This window comes from Panthera onca, chromosome C1 (genome assembly GCF_046562875.1).
Source record: "Panthera onca isolate mPanOnc1 chromosome C1, mPanOnc1 haplotype 2, whole genome shotgun sequence".
Taxonomy (NCBI): Eukaryota; Metazoa; Chordata; class Mammalia; order Carnivora; family Felidae; genus Panthera; species Panthera onca.
Genome location: NC_138346.1, coordinates 192616366 through 192636584, shown reverse-complemented (window position 1 = coordinate 192636584; position 20219 = coordinate 192616366). Strand labels below are relative to the sequence as shown.

The following is a 20219-nucleotide window of genomic DNA, read 5'->3' as shown; positions in this document are numbered from 1 at the left end:
ATATTTAAAAATAAATAAATAAATAAATAAATAAAACTTGGGCCCACTAGGTGGCTTCCTCTGGAAATCTCCTGAACCCTTCACTCAGGAGTCACATGACTCCCATTTTGCAGGTGACAAAATTGGGGGGCTGAGAGGGTGACCTGCCACCTCATTCAACTTGCGAGCAAGATGAAGCGCAGGAACTTGAACTCCTGTTTTGCCTGCTTCCAAGAGTATCAAGGCGACTCGCTGAACAGGAGGCCTGACAAACTAAGCACAAGGAGAATTCTTCCGGAAGGCTGCTCGGAAACTCGCGCGCTGCTGGCCCCGCCCCACTCCGAGGCCCCGCCCAGGCCATGAGGCCGGGAGAGGAGGTTTCCATGGAGACGGCAAACAAGGCGCATATTTGAGGGGCTGCCGCTGGACTACTACCCCCGTCGCCGCCATGATCCCCCCTGCGGACTCTCTGCTCAAGTATGACACCCCGGTGTTGGTGAGCCGAAACACGGAGAAGCGGAGCCCCAAAGTAAGGAGGGGTCTCAGGGGGCGTCTCAGGGGGCGGGGGAGCCTGGAAGCTCGGGTACAGAAAGGTCCCGGCGTTGAGGAGGGGGACTCCCGAGGGATAAGGTTTGCAGCAACTGGAAGAGAAGGGAACTGGGATGGGGGAAGGAGGATGGGAGAGCGGAACAAGAAACCCAGATGGGGGACCCCAGAGGGCAGATTTAGGATGAGAAAGGAAGTCAAAGAGATGGATGGGGCTCACCCTTTTTCATAAGTAGCCTGGTCCAAGAACGGATCTGGTGGTGACTGCTCCATCACTAGAGGCGTGAAAGCAGAGGGCTGAGCACCCTTGCCAGAAACGTCGTTCCAGGAGATACAAGCCTTGGGTCAGGGTGGGACCAAAGACTCTTCATGGCTTCCTTCCGCTAAGACACAACTTCTGACCAGAGGAGAGATGGGGGAAGTGAGCTGGGAAGAGGGGAGGGGTGTTGAGTAGACCTGGAGCAACCCCGAGGGCTTGGATGTGTGGATTCCAGTGCCTGAATGACCTCCTGCCCTATCTTGTCTCTTCTCAGGCACGGCCGCTGAAAGTCAGCCCCCAGCAGCCTGGACCCTCGGGTCCAGTCCCACAGCCACCAAAGACCAAGGTTCCCTCAACATCCTGTGTCCCAGATCCTACGAAGCAGGCAGAAGAAATCTTGAATGCCATTCTGCCCCCAAGGTAAAAAAAAAAAAAAAAAAAAAAAAAAAAGTGGGAGCGGTGGCTGACAGAAAGCCCAGGTTTTGCATTCCAGTGCTCTGCAACTTAGGAAGAGGCACCCTGTCTCTGTTCCTGGCCAGGATTTCCTCCCAGCATCCCAGAACTCCTAGAGCTTGCAGATGGCTGGATCCTGGGAGGATGGGGGGACCTCTTCTCTGCCATCCTCATTTCCCAAGTGCTCTAACCCAAGCCTGCGGCTTTAAATACCATCTATATGCTGATGGCTCCCAAATGTGTTGTCCCCAGCCCTGTCCTTTCCTCGAAACTCCAGACCCATATGTTCTACTGCTTTCTCATTATCTTCATGAAGGTGCCTCATAGACATCTCACCCTTCAGCATGTCCAAACGAAATCACAAGGCGTCCCTCTCCCCACCTACTCGTCCCCAGTCTTCTCCTTTCTACTAGTAGCTCAGGCCACTTTGCATTCCTTTTGGTCTCTCACATCACACGTCCTATCCTTCATCAACTTGTTTTGGCTCCGCCTTCAAACGGACATCCCCCCCCCCCCGCCCCCCCCAGGGGCGCCTGGGTGGCTCCGTCGGTTGAGCGTCTGACTTCAGCTCAGGTCACGATCTCATGGTCCATGAGTTCGAGCCCCATGTCGGGCTCTGTGCTGACAGCTCAGAGCCTGGAGCCTGCTTCCAATTCTGTCTCCCTCTCTCTCTGACCCTCCCCCGTTCATGCTCTGTCTCTCTCTGAATCAAAAACAAACAAACAAACAAAAAAAACCAAAAAATAAATAAATAAATAAAAACCGGACATCCCCAATCCAACCACTTCCCACTGCCTCTGCTTCCACCATCTTGTTCCTAGTCACTGTTTGTCACCTACAGTGGCCTCCTGTCTGAAAACCTTGCTTCCACTCTTTGCCCCTACGATGTATCCTCCGAACAGCCCCGAAATCACAAGCCAGATCATGCCAGTCTTCTACCAGGAACTCTTTACTGGTTTCCGATGTGACTCAGGCTAAAATCCAAAGTCTTGAGAATGACCCAGAAGCCCTGGCATGATCTCGTCCCCTGTTATTCTCCTTGTTCAGTGTACGAATGCCATAGGGGTGTCTGCTCACTGCTTCTGAAACACCGTCCCTCAGGGCCTTGACGGTTGCTGTTCTTACTGCTAAGGATACTCTTCCCCTGACGTCCACCTCATTCCCTTTGTCTCTTTCCTCGGGTCTTGCTCAATTGTGATTTCCTCAAGGGGGCCTTCCTTGCGGATCCTTGTAAAAGACCACCTTCTGCCTTCTTCACCATCCCCTTAACCTGCTTCTTCCTCCCGCAGCTGCATTGATCACTATCTGACATGCTTTGTTGATGATTCTTATGGAATCAGTTGACAGTTCGGTTTTGAAGGTTGTGATGTAAAGAGAGACTGCAGTCTCGTCTGAGATGGAAGTCAAAGAAGGGAGGGGTGATTTTTCAGGTGGTTCTTTCCCATCAATAAAATGGAAATCCTCGGGGTGCCTGGGTGGCTCAGTCGGTTAAGTGTCCGACTTCGGCCCGGGTCATGGTCTCACAGTTCATGAGTTCGAGCCCCACATCGGGCTCTGTGCCGCCAGCTTAGAGCCTGGAGCCTGCTTCGGATTCTGTGTCTCCCTCTCTCTCTGCCCCTCCCCCGTGCACTCTCTCTCTCTCTCTCTCAAAAATAAACATTTAAAAACATTTTTTAAATAAATAAGTAAATGGAAATCCTCCCCCCACAGTGATTCTACCCTCAGGCTCCCTCCTCGTGGTTCTGGAACCTGGCCATGCCTCTGACACGAGGTCTACTATAGTGGGGGCTGGGGGCAGGGGCCACATAGGCACACCTTCAGGCACACACCTCCCCACTGCACACATCTGGCAGTGGTTCATGGCTGGCAAGGTTCATGGTGCCCTGTGCCTCCCACCCCACAAGTCAGTGGGGGAATTCTCACTGGGCCTTCTGTTCCAACCAAGCAACAATGCCCATGAATCTGTCCTCAACCTGCTAGATTAAGATCTGGAACACAGGTGATGTTTTCACGGGGAGACGTAGGAAGGTAGAGTTGGCCCACAGCTAGGGGCCCCGTGGAGGTGGCTTAGTGGGTGTGGCTCTGGAGCCATACGCTCCTCAAGGAAGAGAGGGGGGTAGAGGGTTGCGGCGGGCTGGGGACCGAGCTGCCCCCTCGCTCCCGCTCAGCCAGAGAGCTCAAAGGGCCACCTCTGCTCGTGTCCCGAAGACCCTGTGGTCGATGGGCCTGCTCAGCCTCGCCGTGTCTGTGCCACAGGGAGTGGGTGGAAGACACGCAGCTATGGATCCAGCAGGTGTCCAGCGCTCCCAGCACCAGGATGGATGTAGTGCACCTGCAGGAGCAGCTGGACCGGAAGCTGCAGCAGCGACAGGCCAGGGAGACGGGCATCTGCCCCGTGCGCAGGGAGCTGTACTCGCAGTGCTTCGGTGAGTGGCGCGGCGTGCGCGGTGGAGGCCGGGGTGGGGGGGATCCGACGCACATCTGCCGCCCCCTCCCCTTCCCTTCGAGCACAATCCCCAGCCCTGAGCGTCCCTGAGCTGCAAGCCCACCCCATCCCGGAGTCGTCTTGTGTCCCCCTACCTGCCCCACACCCAGGAACTGCCAAACGCGCCTCCTTCCCGCTCTTTGCCCGCCGACCTGACAACCCGGTTCCTAACCTCTCGGCAAATGTTCGGAGGTAAGATGAAAACTTCCGTTCTGAGTCTTTTTCTTTTCAAAGATTTTTATAATAAGCATATGCTGACTTTTTAAAATCGGAACAACTAACGTGCTAGATTCATATCCATCGACCAATATTCCAGCCCTTGGGCCGGGGAAATATTTCAGGGTAACTTACTGTTAACTGACAGTCATGAACGATTTAAGTGATCGTGTCAAATGGCTGTCCCCCAACCAAACTCACTGGCCCCTGTGGACTCTGACGTTCAGACTGCCTCCAAACCCTGAGGCAGCTGCAGGGGCTGGCAGGCTCCCTTCAGTGTATGATTAGGGTCTGCTCTCCAGGTCGGCATTTATGGAAGAGATGGGTGGGCAGGCTCTAAATCCTACTGTTTCCAGCCCCAAGCCCGTCCAGCTAGAGGGCACACAGGATTTCCCTGCTGCTTTAAAGCAGACGTCACGGGGCCCTGGGTCATTCAGTCATTTGAGTGCCGAGTCTTGAGGTCCAACTCATGAGGTCATGATCTCACAGGTCGTGGGATCAAGCCCCATGGCAGGCTCTGCACGGTCAGTGTGGGATCCTCTCTGCCTCTCTCTGTCCCTCTCCCAAAATAAACATTAAAAAAAATAAAAATAAAGCAGTCATCACCTTCAAACTGAAAAGTCCAATTTCCATGACTAGTACCCTGGAGGTTTTGCCTGAGGGTGGAAGAGATGGGCCTCACGGCCGCAAACAAACCTGGGGGCGCCTGTCTCCCTCTGTCCCGGGCCCCCAAGTGCCAAGTTCAGAGCAGTGGCTGTATGGCAGGGCTCCTGGGGCCTCTGTCTCCAGGTGAAGAGGACACACGCTAGCACCCTCCCCAGGAGGGTGGGTGGTTAGCTGGAGACGTGGTGCACTTCCTCCTGCCTGCCCTCCTGACCTCGGTGTGTGTGTGCTTTGGAAGATGAGCTGATCCGGGAGGTGACCATCAACTGTGCGGAGAGGGGACTGCTGTTGCTACGAGTCCGGGACGAGATCCGCATGACCATCGCCGCCTACCAGACCTTGTACGAGAGCAGCGTGGCCTTTGGCATGAGGAAGGCGCTACAGGCCGAACAGGGGAAGTCAGACATGGAGAGGAAAGTGAGTGGGGTTGACCCTGGAGCTTCAGCCCTCTGTGACTCTTCTGTCAACCTCAGGGTCACATGCTTGTTGTTCCAGACGACATTCTGACAACCGAGGGTGCCATCCCCTCAGAGGACACCCCCCCGCCCCCCGGGGTTCAGCCTGGTCCTGGCAGAGCTGGCTCCTCTTGGCTGTGCCGTGCCAGTCACTGACCTCCCACTGGGTGGCAGTACAGACCTGGGCCACGTCTCAGGTTGGACAGCTGTGTCCCAGGTCCCCTCTTGAGGCCCAGGCACTCACACCGCCCCATCCTCTTGGCAACGTCCCAGGATGACGGGAGGTTCTGTCCTCAGATTGCAGAATTGGAAACGGAAAAGAAAGATCTGGAGAGGCAAGTGAACGAGCAGAAGGCTAAATGCGAGGCCACCGAGAAGCGGGAGAGCGAGAGGAGACAGGTGGAGGAGAAGAAGCACAATGAGGAGATTCAGTTCCTCAAGCGGACGAATCAGCAGCTGAAGGTGAGCCCCGTGCAGGCCTGGGTGGAGGGGCTCCTGCCCGCCCCCTCCCCCAAACTCCCCCTAACCCCCCCCCCCCCACCCCGGCCCCACGGCTCCGTTTCCTGCAGGGGACTCCGAATACTTGTCCACATGTACTGCCAAGGACTAAAGGAAGCCGGGGGGGGGGGGGGGGGGGGATGCAGGGTGAGGAGTCATTACACAGATTCTCCACCCTTCTGTCTCTGGAGGGGGGCTCTGAATTTCCACGACCCCTCAGCCTGGCTCCTCAGTCCCTCCAAGTGGATGGTTTTGTTGCCCTTGGAAAAGTTGCCCAGCGTCCAGGAGAGGTGGATATGGCAGAGTGGAACTTGTCTCCTTTTACGGCTGGCATTCTGGAGCCTTCCTAGAGTGGGCGGGATGTCTTCAGCAGGCTTTCGTGGGGGTGCCATCCCGCCTGCAGCCCCCTCTGAGGCACAGCATTTGGGGCCGGCAGGGAAGGAGAAGAACCATTTGAAGTCAGAAACCCTGCCCGGGTGTGTGGTCAGAGGAACTCAACTGTAGGTATTTTTCCTCCAAGCCCCTTTGCCGGTGGTTTACTTTTACCCAGCTGAGCTGAGATGGGGGCCAGGCCTCCCAAACTCCGGGCTCTCCGTGGGATCTAAAGGTTCTCAAAGGCTGTGCCCCCAGAGCAGCGGCAGCATCACCCGGCAACTTGGAGAAACACCAATTATTGGGCCCCTTCCGGATCTACTGAACGAGAAACTTGGGGGTTCGGGCCCAACAACCTAGCCAGGTCTGCAGGTGATTCTGGTGCTTGCCTAAGTTTGCGCACCACTGTTCTAGATAGGGGACCTGTTGTTGAGTGGCCGTCTCCCACGGCCCTGGCCGCAGGGGCCCCTGGGTGGATCTCCCTCCCCTCCCTAGTCTCATGGAAAGCTTACATTCTTGCGATTGGCAGGCCTCTTGGGGCTACACCAAGGACAGACATTTGAGATAAAGAGGGCTTGTATTAACCGCTAGTGCAGGATGACAGATTCTCTCGTTGCTGAGTTTCACCAAGAAAAGCTAGACACTTCACAGCCGGCCAGGAATCTGTTGACTTAGCAGCCTCTGAAGCCGCGTGCCTTATCTGCCACGTTCCTTGATCACCAGCCCGAGTTCTTCAGTTCCCCCTACAGTACCCGCAGCCAGAGCAGAGCAGAGCAGAATATCTTGGCATCTTTCTAACATTTACAAGCAACCTTGTCATCCCCTGGGTGAAGGACTCTTTAGAAGTGAGTTATTTTTATTGGCTCCAAGCTGCACTGCAAATAAAGCAGTGTTTGCAGTCCCCAGGATAGACCTACTTAAAGATCTGTCCACACACCATGATAGTAAATTATGTTACCGGCTGCTGGAGGAGCAGAGTATATAACTCCCAAGCGCCTTGAGCTTTACATACAAGATGGACAGCTCCCTACTTACTGGTAGCAATTCTCTCTAATTGGGTGTCAAGTTGTCTCGGTGGCTGAAAAATTGCTGTTTCCCAAACCTCTTGTCCCAGCACAAGAGCTCCCAGGATCCCAAAACTGAGAGCCAAATGTTTAACTTAGCATCTCAGGCCTGAAATCTGAGCCACGAGAAACCACTATTTCAACAACTTTTATTCAATTTCCTTTTCAATGCTTTATGTTCTACACTGAGCCATTATTGTATGGAAACCAGGACAGCTCCGGTTTCTCCTAATGTAGCAAGACCGTGTGCCAAGCCAGACACCAGCTAATCTAGAAAACATGGAATTGGGAATGAAGGGAAAAACACTTGGAGGGGCCGCGTCGGATTCTTCTTCCCAGAGCCTTTTATCACCTCTCAGCTATTTGTTAGGCTGCAAACTTCAAATAATTAACGGAGTTTGCTTTTGTTTTTCAGGCCCAACTGGAAGGCATTATTGCACCAAAGAAGTGATAATTTCCATATGGGCCTCAGCAAGCACTGCTACCCCATCGTAAGCCCGTTGTAATAAAAAAAAAAGCTAGTCTCCTGAGTGAACAAGCCATACCCTCCCCTGATCACCACCCACACGTTTGTCAGAAGTCACACATGGCCCCAGTGTCATGAACACCCAGGTCTGGCAGCCAGGCTCTCGGCCGGGCAGCGGAAGGTGGCACAGTCTCTGTACGTGGCCAACCTTGGGATTCGCCAACCCGAGCAGTCAGGCTTTCTGCCCCGTCCCTCGCAGGCGAGGCAACGGCCCTCCCGCCACTGCTCCACGCTGGCACTTATTTCTAGCCAAATGAAGCTGCCTCCCTGCCCTGGTCCTGGTCCACGATTCATCTTAGACCCGAACTTGGGCTTCTGGGGCCTGTCTTTCCCTTACTTGGCGTCTTTCACCATCCCTACCCCAGTGCAGTTCTAGTGGCTCGTTTTGGAGATTTGGGTTTATATGATGTTGTTTTATCCCTGCGCACCTAGCCCGCCACGCCCACTTCCCCAGTTTGCCCAGTTGAGGAGGCGCCAAAGGCGGAGTCAAACCCGCCCTGAGAAAGTAAATGTTTGCTGGGAAGAAATACAAGTCACAGGGTCCCCGGTGAGCTGCCCGCACCTCGGCCCCTGCCCGCCGATTTGTTCATCTTATTCTGCAGAAAACCAACCCCTGACCCTACACCCCTAACTGGCTGGGGTTTAACAACTGGAGAGGTACCCAGACCTCACATGCAGCTCTAATTATTAATGGTTAGGCTATGGCGTGTAGACTGCACTTTAGTATTCCTTGTAAGTTAAATCCAAAGTTTGGAGGCCCGTAAACCCAGAAGAGGAAGTTAGTGAAACAAAGCTTTAATTTAGGGCAATCCGGGTGGGCCAGTGCAGCAAGATGACTCCCTCATTCATTTAAATTTCACAAGGAACACACCTAAGGAGGCACTGACGTGTCCACTCGGTTGGAATGCCTCAAGCTGCATTCCCAAGGAGCCAAGAAGGACTCTCCTTAGTGGAGCTTTGACCCGACATCATCCCAGTGAAGGCTCCAAGGCTCCCTGGAAGAATCGCATTCCTACCGGAAGAGCTGTGTTCCCAAACATGCCCCACGCAGCTCTACTCTCAGATCTGAAGTCACAGCTTCCACCCTCCTCCGGGTGCCCTGAGGGGACTCTAAGACCCCACCATAAGAGCCTGGCTGGGCTGTCACCGTCGCGAGACAGAACTCTGCTGAGGTGTGCTGGTTCCAGGACTCCTTGGATGTCAAGCACCTACGTCCTGTGGCCAGCTAACAGACACAGCGACAGACAACTGAAGATGCTGTCACTTCTTCGTATTTTAAAGCTTAGGCCGAATACATTACATCCTTGAGATTTTCTCATTTTTACGCTTCTGTTTCAAACTGCTAATTGCCAGTGTTAAGAGAAATGCCGCTCTCCATTCTGTAGACCTCATCTGTTTCCGTCAGACGCGCAGGACATGGCTACGCTCTGGAGGAACCAAGAAGTGCCAGTGGACCCCATCACGGAAAGCCCTGGGGGTGGACAGACTGTTTTCACCAGCACTGGTGAATGGTTTCAACTGTCAAACCTCAGAACAAAAGCATCATGGCCTTAGAAATGCCAACCGGGCATGAAGAAAATGAACACAGTTTCTAATTGCCTATTTCTGTATAATTTAATAAACTTTTAAAATGTTACTGCTTATGTTTGAATTTTTTGTGTCTGTGTTTCTGTCCCTCTGAGTCATTGGTCTTCTTTTTGTTCCTGTTCCTGTTTTTCACGTTGTGTGTCTCATAGTAGCGGACGCCAACTTTCCTGGGTTGCTGCTGCCGCGCTGCTCGCCTCCGCTGTAAAAAAAAATGGCAAAGAAGACAAACTGATCAATCGCGGAAGTCACAGAACAGGCCCCTCTGTTCCTCTGTGCCCCATTCCTATGCTGCTCTCCCAACCAGTGGAAACAGCGCTCACAAGGGAGGGCTCCCCTCCCAGACCCAAGTGTGCCCTCCCACTGCAACCCGCGACAGCTCTACAGACTGTCGTCGGGTCGTCCATGCTGGAATCTTTCCTACTGAGCTCCCGACCAGTGGCCCTCTGGTCTAAGGGTAAACACTTCCAGGAACAAGCTCTTCCCTTCCCAAGAAGGCCCACTCCAGCTCTGAAGAGCCAGTTACTACACTGAACTTCACAGAGGGCAGGGATCTGTCGGCCTGAACGGCTCTGCTCATCACAGAAAACCAAGGGGCCACATAAAACCAGAGGACTTTCTAGAGGACAGTCTACATGTTTGAGGGCAGCGATGAGAACTCCTAAAGCGTAAGACATGAACTCAAGGACCTTCATCCAGTGGGCCAACTCTTGATCCTGTCTAACCTCAACTAGGTCACTTAAGACTGGGGTTCCTAGAATTCAGCTCCAGACCATCACTTTTAGAGAGCGTCGTCTCTTAGGAAATGGATTTCTCCTCTCTACTTTCTAGACCTGGGTGAAGTTTAAGACCAAAACCAAGACCAAAACCACGTACTTCCTTAGATGTAAGCATCCTGCGAGTTTTATTTGAACGGTCCTCTTCCCTCTGTGCCTTCCGCTTCCTTCCCTTTTTGGTAGGTACTGGAAACAATACATGAGCACAAAGAAAACAGACAGGAATTCTCTATTCAAAATGTGTCTGTGAATCCTAGGGTGGGAATGAGCTTGACATGCTGGAAGACCAGTGTGCATGGAGCGTGGGTGGGCACAGCACAAAGCGGGGTGAAACAGGGCGCCTGGGTGGTTCAGTCAGTTGAGCGTCCGACTTCGGCTCAGGTCATGATCTCACGGCCCATGAGTTCGAGCCCCGCATCGGGCTCTGTGCTGATGGCTCAGAGCCTGGAGCCTGCTTTGGATTCTGTATCTCTCCCTCTCTCTCTCTCTGCCCCTAACCCACTCGCATTCTGTCTCTGTCTCTCTCAAAAATAAATAAATATTTAAAAAAAAAAAAAAAAAAAAAAAAAAACTATTCTGGAAAAAAAACACAAAAAGAACAAAGTGGGGTGAGGCCGGGAGGGTGCCAGGCTAGGAGGGTCCTGGTGGGCCATGGCAGGATGGGCATTTATGTCATAGAAACGCACTCCTGATGTAAGAAGCTCTGACTCCCAACGGAGTAAAGAATAAATACCTGATCCACCCCCCTTCCCCCCAGAAAATCTGCTGACCCACCCCTAGACTACGTTACTAAAGTACTCTTCTTACAGGAAGCTTCCTAAATTAATCCCAAGAAATGTGCAGAATAAAAAGTGAATAATCCAACCTGTATCATAAACAGTACATGATGCCAGTTACGATAAATATCTGTGTGGATGACGGCACGAGAGAGGACAGAGAGATTAAAGTTCGATTCCCCGTAGTTCTGAAGACGCAAATCGCATGCCAGTGGTTGAACTATTTTACCTGTATCTTCCACTTCTTCAGCTGCTCCTTGCTCTTCAGATTTTGCAAAAACCTTCTCACTTAGTCCCTTGGATATTCTGAAACAGAAAAGCCAGGTAACAAAGCTGCCCGCCAGCCCCCTCGACTGCCCAAATCACGTGCCCACCCAGGGGGCTGTGACCACCTTGCGGACCACCTTCTGCGCACGGTTGCCACCCCCAGCCCGCCCAAAGCCGCTGGGCCTCTGCCAAAGACTGAACTAAAGCTTCTCACACTTCACGGAGCTGCACCTTAAAAACCTGCAGATCACTTTTTAAAAATGGCAATAACTCCCTTTCACGCCCCATAGAGCCGTGGCTCCAGTACGCCTGGCAAGTGTTTGAGAAAAGAACGAGCAAACCGCCATTGGTGAGATGAGGCTGCTACCTGACTGCTGAAAACTTCTTAGCTTTGGCTTTGTTTAAAAATCTCTGATATTTAGCGATCTTCTCATCCAGGGCTTTAATAACCGCCTTGGTGTCATTCTCCGTGTGTTCTTCCTGGGACTCCGGGCAAGACTCCTCCTCTTCGTCTCCTGGTAGCTCCTGTGCCTCCTCCTCCCCTTCGGAAAAGCTCTCAAGCTCTTCGTCAATATCCGACATCTCCAAAGGGACCAGGTCATCCCCCGAAAACTGAGGCACGACATTGATTTTGCCAAAGTTCTGCCGAACTCGTGCCAGGATCTGCTGCATTTCCGAGTCAGCGTCACAGCGACTGTTCTCTTTTTCCTTCTCAGTGACGGGCTCCGATGCTTCGCCTACAGTTGCCGTGATTTCCTCTTCTGGGTTCTTCTGGCTTGTTTCTGTGGGGACTTCCAACGACGAGGAGGATGGGAGCTGCTGAGGCCAAACAACGGGGTGCAGGTGGGGGAGAGAGACGGGATCAGAAAATGCAAACCGTTTCTGGCCTCACACCTGGCTCTCAAACGAGGGAGTCCTCTCCCCGGGACTAAGGAAAGTACTGAAAACCCCACACTGGAGTCGTGTCGTTCATCCCCCGGGAGCCACGGTGCGTCAAGCCCAGAAGCCGGCACTAAAGGATCAGAGGGACTCGGCTGCGGGGCCCAAGGAAGAGCCAACTGTGGGTGTTTAACCAGTCACACTATCAGCCATTCCCCACAGTGTGCGACTCCCTCCGCCCCACCTGAGGAGGGCAAGGGACGGGGGTGCTGAGGTAAGCACGCACAAGAGGGGGGCGCACAACCGCCCGAGAGCGAAAGCAGAGCGCTGCTCGGGGTGCAGGGACAGGCCCCGGGAGGAAAGGTGTGACCAGGAGGGGCTGAGCTGGGGGACACGCCTGTCTGAGGTAATTAAAGGTGAAGGAGAAGCTCGTGCCAGGCTTTATCCCGGCGCTACGTGCTTGTAGTATCGTTTTAACCTTGCAACGGAGACTCCTGGAACTTTAGTGATTTTTCCGAAGGCAAGGGTGGCTACACAAAGCGCTAAATAAGTCAGGAATTCAGAAAATTCAGGAAGTTGCATACAAAATTCGCAGGTACGTTTTTATACCTTTTTCCTCAGCTAAGGGTATAGTGTTTGCGTTCTGAAGGAGTGTCAGCCACTACCAAGAAGAATAAAAGAAGAAAATTGCAGACTGGGGGAACTAATGATCTGACACACTCAACGACCAGACACTAAGAGTCCAAGATCGCCCCACCGTGTGCACACAGGGTCAGAGCAGACCCTGCCGACGTCTTCCTCCCTCACGTCCAGCAGCTGGCGAACTCACGACCGTCCAGCGGCTTCCCACCACGTCGCCCTGCCCTCGCCCACGTGGGTCCGGGTCCGGGTCCAGCCCCACGACCTCTCCACTCCGCGACCGCAGCACATTTGCTCCCACTCAGGTGCTCCGGGTGGGGGGCAGCCTCTGCCCGCACCCCTCTCCCCTCAAGATACCCGCAAGGCTCCTGCCTCCTACCGTTAAGGGCTCCACCAAAAGGCCACTTCCTCAGAGGCCACCCCCAGCCACCCCACGTACAAGAACACTCTCCCATCTCCCAAACCCACTTCCCTGGTCCTGTCCTCCTCACAGTCACCAGTACCTCCCGACGGAATGGATTTATCTCTTTACTATCCGTCCCTGTAGCATAACGTATGTTTGGTCTTTGCACCAGAACTGTAAAACCCTCTGCATCTCCTGGGTACAGAAGGGTGTCTTTTGTTATTCATAACGAGTCCCTCTCCACCACCCCAGAGTTTATCTGATGAGATGCTCATGGTGGGGCCTTGCTTCAGAATGGGGGCTGGTCACCAGACGGACCAAGCACTTGATGAAAGGACTAGAGATGGAGTTTGATCACTGATGGCCAATACTTTAGTTAATCAGGCCTACGTAGGGGTGCCAGGGTGGTTCGGTTGGTTGAGCGTCCGACATTGGCTCAGGTCACGATCTCACGGCTTGTGAGTTCGAGCCCCACGTCGGGCTCTGTGCTGAGAGCTCGGAGCCTGGAGCCTGCTTCGGATACTGTGTCTCCCTCTCTCTCTGCCCCTCTCCTGCTCATGCTCTGTCTCAAAAATAAAACATTTAAAAGAAAAAAAAAATCAGACCTACGTAATAGAACCTCCACAAAACACCCTGAAGGATGGGGTCTGGGGAGCTTCTGGGCTGAATGGATTGATATGCTGGGAGGGCACCATGCCCAGAAAGGCCACGGGAACTCCAGGCCACCCACAACCCCACTCCTGGCCCTATACATCTCCATTTGCCTGTTCCTGAGCTGTGTCCTCTACAATAAACTGGCTATCGTAAGCAAACCCTTTTCTGAGTTCTGTGAGTTATTTCAGCACATTACCAAACCTGAGAACCCCTGAATTTGTAGCTGGCTGGACAGAAGTGTGGGTGGCTGGGGAAGCCCATCCGCAGCTGACCTCTGAAGCGGGGACCATCCTGTGGGGCCGGACCCTAGACCTGTGGGCCTGTGCTAACTCTCGGAGATAGTGCCAGAACTGAATTACTGGACACCCAGCGGCTGTCAGAGCACTGCAGAATTGGTGCGGACAAACGAAATGCATCTGGTATCAGAAAAAACCACAAGCTCCTCTGCCGGCATCCGTATACACAGAAGTGCGATAGGCAGGGACTCCTCTAGTTTCACTGCAATACCGCCAGTGCCCAGCAGAGTGCCCAGCACACGGGAGATCCTCAGGACGCTTTTGCTGAATGAACCAATCAATGAGTGAACCAGGAACTGGGTATTTTTGGCTGTTTGGTGGCTTTAGGGGGAGAGGAAGAAAGTTAACACCAGTTTCAGGTATGGTGATGCTGAAATGCTGGAGAAAGTATTCAACTGGAAGTTTCTAGCTAATAACTGAAACGCGGAACGGATTTCAGGTAAGAGGGAATGAACCAAAGCTACACAAACCCGAAAGATCAGCATGGAAGTGAAACTTAAAGCCCCCTCTTCAAAAGACTTGGCAGAGCTCTGAAAAAGAGCCTAGAAACAGAAAAGCAAAGGGCCACGGTTGGAGCCTTGTGGTGGTCCACTGCCAGGGGGAGGGAAATCCAACAGGAAGGAAGCTTCTCAATTCAGCCCAGAGGCCCCAAATCTAAGACTTCTTTCCCGGACTATAAACTGTACCACTCTCCTTTTCCCCCTAATTACCAGCTTCTTGAGGACAAAAAAGTTATTTATTCCTATATTCCCTGGGCCTGGCATATTGTTGGGCCTCACAAATGTTGAGTCAATCTTGGAAATGTTCCTGTTCCTCAAGCATAAGGACAGACCCAGTATTGGAAAAGCACTTATAGTTACAGCCCTCTTTGTTCGAGGCCCCAAAGGCTGGTATTTAACCTCGGACTTCCACCACACATCTGCTTCCTGGTCTCCAAATGCCACCCCCACCCCCACCGCCACCCCCCACAAGGTCATAGCCACGGCTCTATGGAAGGGGAGACACTGGCACGGACAGACCACACAGGAAAAAGGCGCTCCACAAAGGGAGGCAATCAAGGCACCACGCCTAGGGCAGGAAGCGTGCTCTCCAAAAGGCAGGTCTGCCCCGTTCTTACCTGGGAGGCTTCAGGGGGCTCTGCGTTGGGCGGCTTGACAAAGAAAGGAATCCGGCCCCTCTGCCAGTCATTGAGAACCATCTTACCCACAGTCTGCAAGTCTGGCTCTCCACCCTGAAATGCCACAGAAAGACTCCCCATTAAATTCACAGGCCAAAGCACCTGCTAGTGTGGGGGCACGTCAGCCGCCCCAGGTGCTCGTCACCACCGGCCTGCCAAGTTTCGGACCGCTCCCACCACACATACCCACAAAAAAGGTCCTCGCCACATACACACGTCTGCCGTGTGACCTGCCCTGGTCTCAAGTCTCACAAACCCTCGCTCACCTTCAGTAACTTCCCAGTCCGGAAAGCTAGCTTCTCGAGAAAGTCCTCAGCATTCTCCCAAGAATCAATCTTGTATGTCTTGCTGATATATTCTGGCTTTGCCCGTTCAAGTACAGCACCAATGTGGTCTTCGGGAGTCTTAATTTTTTCAACTTGAACCTAGATGTTCAGAGGAAATTTCTGGCTTACGAGCTTTATATGGAAGCAGTGAAGTTCACATCTGTAACAGTATCTGAAAATAGATTTCAACACCACGATGCAAGGGGAGCCTGGCAGGGGCCAGTCTCCGAGGTGGCCAGAAGTGGTCAGGGGAAAGGAACACCACCACACAGCGTCCAGCCAGGGAGCCCGGCACTCAGCTGTAATCCCAGCTCACCACAAACTAACTGTGTGGTTCCTTCTGCAAGCAGCTCAAAGTTGGACTGTTTCATGCTAGTCGCGTACAGAAATGGTTAAAAGCCTGCCAATCCCAGGACACAAAGAGAATTCGATAGTTTAAGCAAAGAGGAGAGGAATGCGCGCAGGACGTATAGCCAGCAGCACTGGTTAAGGTCAAGTGGAACCATTTAAAGTTTTTGGTCATATTCAGAAACAAGTGAGGAAATGCCTGCCCGAGTTCCAAAATGACTCAACCCATAAACCCTCGAAGATGAATTATCACTAAACATAAACAGGCCCTGCTTCCCTTTGGATCCTGTGTGTAAACTACAAACCCTTTTGTGGGATGACATTGACCAGATATGCCCGTGGCTCCACTGACTCCTCCAACAGGCTTTAGCGGAATGGAGAGGCTGCCCTGCAGAGCATCACGTTCCTCAAGTTTGGTCAGACAGGCTGACCCCAAACCGCCTTCCAAATGAGTGAAACGCGAAGGTATCCAGTGTTCCCCACAGAATGCTTCCCCCAAAAGGCAAACAAAGAGCCCGTCAGGACCAAAATACTCACCACTCCTTTTAGCACAATGTCTGTCTCTGAGTCTTCGGAGGGATAAACCACACCCGGACAGTCGATAAGGAATATCCGACGCATCAAGGTGATATACTGCCAGACCTGAAGTCAGTAAAAAGCCAGAGACTTCCCTGGGTCAAAACTTAAGAGCCCGATTTCACAAATCTCTGATGCTCACCAAGCTAGAAAGGGGTGGGGTCAGGGCTCAAAGAGAAGCAACCTGCTGAGTGATGAAGCAATAAAGCGTCTCCTCTACTTGGGCCACGCACAAGGTGCTTCCTCTAAGTACAGACTACAGCTTCCACCAGCCAAGAGTCTAAAATGAAGGCAGAGGCAGGAGCTCCGTGTGGTATCGCGTGATAATAATCCAGTAAACCTTCTCTGGTTTTTCAAGGTACTCTTGGGAGTCTAATACTGTCCGGCCCCTCCTCCTTTCGGGAGAACCACGTTGCTCCTCACTCTGCATCTCAGGGTATGTCCCCCAAACTGCCAGAATCTACCATAACATCTGAGTTTTCTTTCATAACGCTTGCACCAAATATTCTTGGGTTAGTTTTGTTTATCAAAGAAAAAGGCTGGAGTGAACATTTAAAGGAGACTTAAATGTGAACGGCACTTCCCACATCGTGCCAAAGGCACACAGTGCCATACGAACCAGAAACTACTCTCAGTCTTACCAAAATGGGCAGAGACAACTCTGGTAACACTCCAAACTATTATATGGAGACCAAACTCCCAATGGTAGCCTTCACTCAAGAGAAGTAGGTAGAAATCTCCATGCTCTAAACAATCACCCTCTAGGGAAATACAATATGGAGAAGTAAATAAGGCACTTAAAGCCGGACGTACCTTTGTTTCGCCTGCAATGGGGGCCACACTGCAGACTTTCTTGGAGCGCAATGTGTTTATCACGGAGCTCTTGCCAACATTTGGGTAGCCAATGAACCCGACACTGATCTGCTTCTTGTCAGTGTGCAACTGTTCAAAAAGAGAATACACACCACACACACACACACACACGGTCATGAACATCCCTTGAGAAAAACAGGTTGTGTTACTTTGCTAATATAAAGAAAATAAGGCAGAAGCGTTACTAGAACTTGATCTAAAACCTAGGCACACGCCACCTACATCGCCTGAGTGGGCTGCACACATACACTTATTAATAAATCAGACATGACTCATTTCCTCAAGTTGTCCATGTGCAATTGTTCTTGAATGTTTTAAGGTTAAAAGTATGTAGGTCGAGAAGCAAAGGAAGAAAGAACTTGTTAGTCATCAATTTAGAACATCATCCACGGATAAAATGTCTTAAGGGAAGAGAACCTCGGCAGATGGCACCAACTGGCAATCCCATGACCCACCCCTCCTCTGCTCTGCACATTTTGCATCTGCATTGCCAAAAATAAATGACAGAAGTTAAAAAAAAAAAAAAAAAAAACCAACCTCAGAAGTTAGACCACTGGGTGAAAGTCTCAAGGAGACAGAACTCAACAACTGCCTAAGGCTAGTTGAGGACTTCTAATTCAAGATGGCGGACCCAACGTCCACACTGGCCTCGCTCCTGCCACAACCTCCACTAGGATGACAGCAGTGGGAATGAGCACATATAGGAACGTACAGAACCAGGCATATAAAACAAAAGAATGAGCTGGAGATGAGACAATAAAAACAAACCTACAAGGGCACCCGGGTGGCTCAGTCAGTTGAGCGTCCGACTTCGGCTCAGGTCGTGATCTCGCAGTTCGTGAGTTCAAGCCCCGCATCAGGCTCTGTGCTGACAGCTCCGAGCCTGGAGCCTGCTTCAGATTCTGTCTCCCTCTCTCTGCCCCTTCCCCACTCATGTTCTGTCTCTATCTCTCAAAAATGAATAAACGTTAAAAAAATAAAAAAAAATAAGTAAATAAATAAAAACCTACAATGTTAATAAATCACTACCAGCTAAGTAGTACCCAACCTGGCTCACTACAAAGATGAAAGCTAAGTGACAAAGTTAGGAAAATTTACAACCCAGAAAAAATATTGCCAAAGAATCACAAAATGGGGGATGGGCAGGACAGCTACCACTGAGGGGGTCTGAAATCAAGACTAGCGAGAAGTCTGCAGAGCAGTGACACCACCCCGCCCTGGCCTTCCCCCCCAGGGGCACCTAGGTTCTCTGCCCCAGAACCTTACCAGATACTGATTTTTTGGAAACCCTACATCTCTGAAAATGTTGCATTCTTAGACCTAAAAGGGAACCCGGACTTGTGGATAACAGTAGCTGAAGGCAAGTGTTCCCAATGTGATTAAATGAAAGTCTAAATAAATAAATATATGTTTTTAATGTTTATTTTTGGGAGAGACAACACGAGCGAGGGAGGGGCACAGAGAGAGGGGGGAACAGAGGCTCTGAAGCGGGCTCTGTGCTGACAGCACAAACTTGGGGCTCAAACCCACAAACTGAGAGATCACAAATTGAGCTGAAGTCAACACTCAACTGACTGAGTCACCAAGGCACCCCATGAAAGTCTAAATATTGACGAGACCCCCAGGTCCCTACTCCCACTGAGCTCCCGAACCCTGCAGCCAAGGGATTATATACATCCCCGAGCTGGAGACTGGAAGATTCCTTTACGGGGAAACTTACACTGACATCTAGAGTGCCCTCCGACAAAATATTGGCTTTTTACCTAGTCACCTGACAGGGAAGTCCAGTATTCAATAGTCTACCCCCCGCATAAAACTTCTATTGGTTGGTTGGGTTTTTTTTGGCTTTTTTTTTTTTTGAGAGAGAGAGCAGGCGAGCAAGCAGGGGAGGGGCAGAGGCAAAGGAAGAGAATCCCAAGCAGGCTCTGCGCTGTCAGCACAGAGTCCGACACAGGGCTAGACTGCACGAACCGTGAGATCATGACTTTGAGCCGAGATCAAGAGTCAGATACTAACTAACTGAACCATCCAGGAACCCCTACGAGACTTTTCTTCAGTGGTTCACCCTTAGATATGAAGACAGGAGAAAATAACCAGACATGTGAAGTGTGACTCTAGTACTACAGACAGAAAAACACAAACTGGCAGGAAACAGAGTTAATATAGGGAGAGAGGAAAATTTCAAAATACCACCATCGTTACCATTCTCAGAAACAGAAAATAGTTCATCTGTGAAACAAAAATGGGGCAGGGAAATTCTTAAAAGTGAGAGGCAAAATAAATTTTGCGACAGAACAGCTAGATCATCAAGTCAAAGAAACTTCCCATAAAATAGAGCAAAACATCACAAAGGCACTGAAATAAAGAAAAGAAGATTCAAGAATTAAACCAAGAGAGCACACCCAATTCCTGAACCAGAGAAGAGCTGATGGGGTAGAGGGCGGGAGAATTTCCAAGAAATAATACCGGACAACATCAGGCAAAGTCCCATCCAACACCTAACTCACTGAACAGTAAAAGACCCACCTTAAAACATATCAATGTGCAATTTTAAAACAGGAGTTTCTTTTTTAAGAGCTCCCAGCCACAAAGGACCAAGAGTTGGAATGGTCCCATTACTCAACAACACAACAGAAGCCACCAGAAGACGATGCGCTGGTGCCCTCGGCATTCTGAGGAGAAACAGTGTGAGGACAGAATAAAGGTATTTCTGAAATGCAAGGTCTCAAAAAATGTTCCTTCTAAGCACTCCTTCTCCAGAAGCTTTTGGAAAATATGTTCTATTTAAAGGAAAGAGTAAACCAGGAAAGACGAAAAACCAAGAAAGAAGATCCTGTGTGGGATCCCTTGATCCCAATGAAATGCTCAGGGTGGCAGTGAAAGGGAACCCCAGGAAGAAGGCTCTATAGCCGGTCCCGATGGGAAGGGAGGGGCCGAACACTCTCCAAGTTCCCACTCTAGCAGAGGATCTGGTGACACATTCGTGACAAATGACACAGAACTAATTAACGCCAGAGAAAACAGAAGGTTCCATCAGAGAGGAATTACATTCAGAGTGCTGTGTGGATCAGTGGCGACTGATATCGTACAGTCATGACCACGTAAACGCTGAAGGAAAGAACAATCTGG

At 51.4% G+C, this 20219-nt stretch overlaps 2 protein-coding genes across 3 annotated transcripts in view; one reads left to right on the top strand and one right to left on the bottom strand.

The window, feature by feature from the left end:
• Positions 1–327: 327 nt before the first annotated feature.
• DNALI1 (dynein axonemal light intermediate chain 1) lies at positions 328–9152 on the top strand. Of its 2 annotated transcripts, XM_060625145.2 has the most exons (7): positions 328–508; positions 1059–1204; positions 3494–3663; positions 4840–5018; positions 5354–5518; positions 7406–7481; positions 8380–9152. In XM_060625145.2, the coding sequence occupies exons 1-6, from the start codon at positions 428–430 to the stop codon at positions 7439–7441; spliced, it is 777 nt and encodes a 258-aa protein (XP_060481128.1). In that variant the 5' UTR covers positions 328–427; the 3' UTR covers positions 7442–7481; positions 8380–9152. The 2 variants fall into 2 exon arrangements, with proteins under 2 accessions (XP_060481128.1, XP_060481127.1); XM_060625144.2 differs by lacking the exon at positions 8380–9152 and having other exon boundaries at positions 7406–7520.
• The window catches only part of GNL2 (G protein nucleolar 2), a 25521-nt gene continuing 14413 nt past the window's right edge, over positions 9112–20219 (bottom strand). Inside the window, exons 9-16 of the mRNA XM_078452068.1 lie at positions 17031–17159; positions 16179–16283; positions 15234–15392; positions 14908–15021; positions 11287–11735; positions 10882–10958; positions 9977–10062; positions 9112–9302 (exon numbers count right to left, since the gene is read on the bottom strand). Of these exons, the coding sequence (XP_078308194.1) occupies positions 9150–9302; positions 9977–10062; positions 10882–10958; positions 11287–11735; positions 14908–15021; positions 15234–15392; positions 16179–16283; positions 17031–17159 (1272 nt within the window). The 3' untranslated portion in view covers positions 9112–9149. The remainder of the gene's footprint in view (positions 9303–9976; positions 10063–10881; positions 10959–11286; positions 11736–14907; positions 15022–15233; positions 15393–16178; positions 16284–17030; positions 17160–20219) is intronic.

What these genes read in the sequence shown, in the direction of transcription:
- DNALI1 (XM_060625145.2), top strand. Translation starts at nt 428, where the DNA reads ATGATCCCCCCTGCGGACTCTCTGCTCAAGTATGACACCCCGGTGTTG. An exon ending in AATGCCATTCTGCCCCCAAG is followed by an intron (nt 1,205 to 3,493) that starts GTAAAAAAAAAA and finishes TCTGTGCCACAG; the next exon opens with GGAGTGGGTGGAAGACACGC. An exon ending in GGACGAATCAGCAGCTGAAG is followed by an intron (nt 5,519 to 7,405) that starts GTGAGCCCCGTG and finishes TTTGTTTTTCAG; the next exon opens with GCCCAACTGGAAGGCATTAT.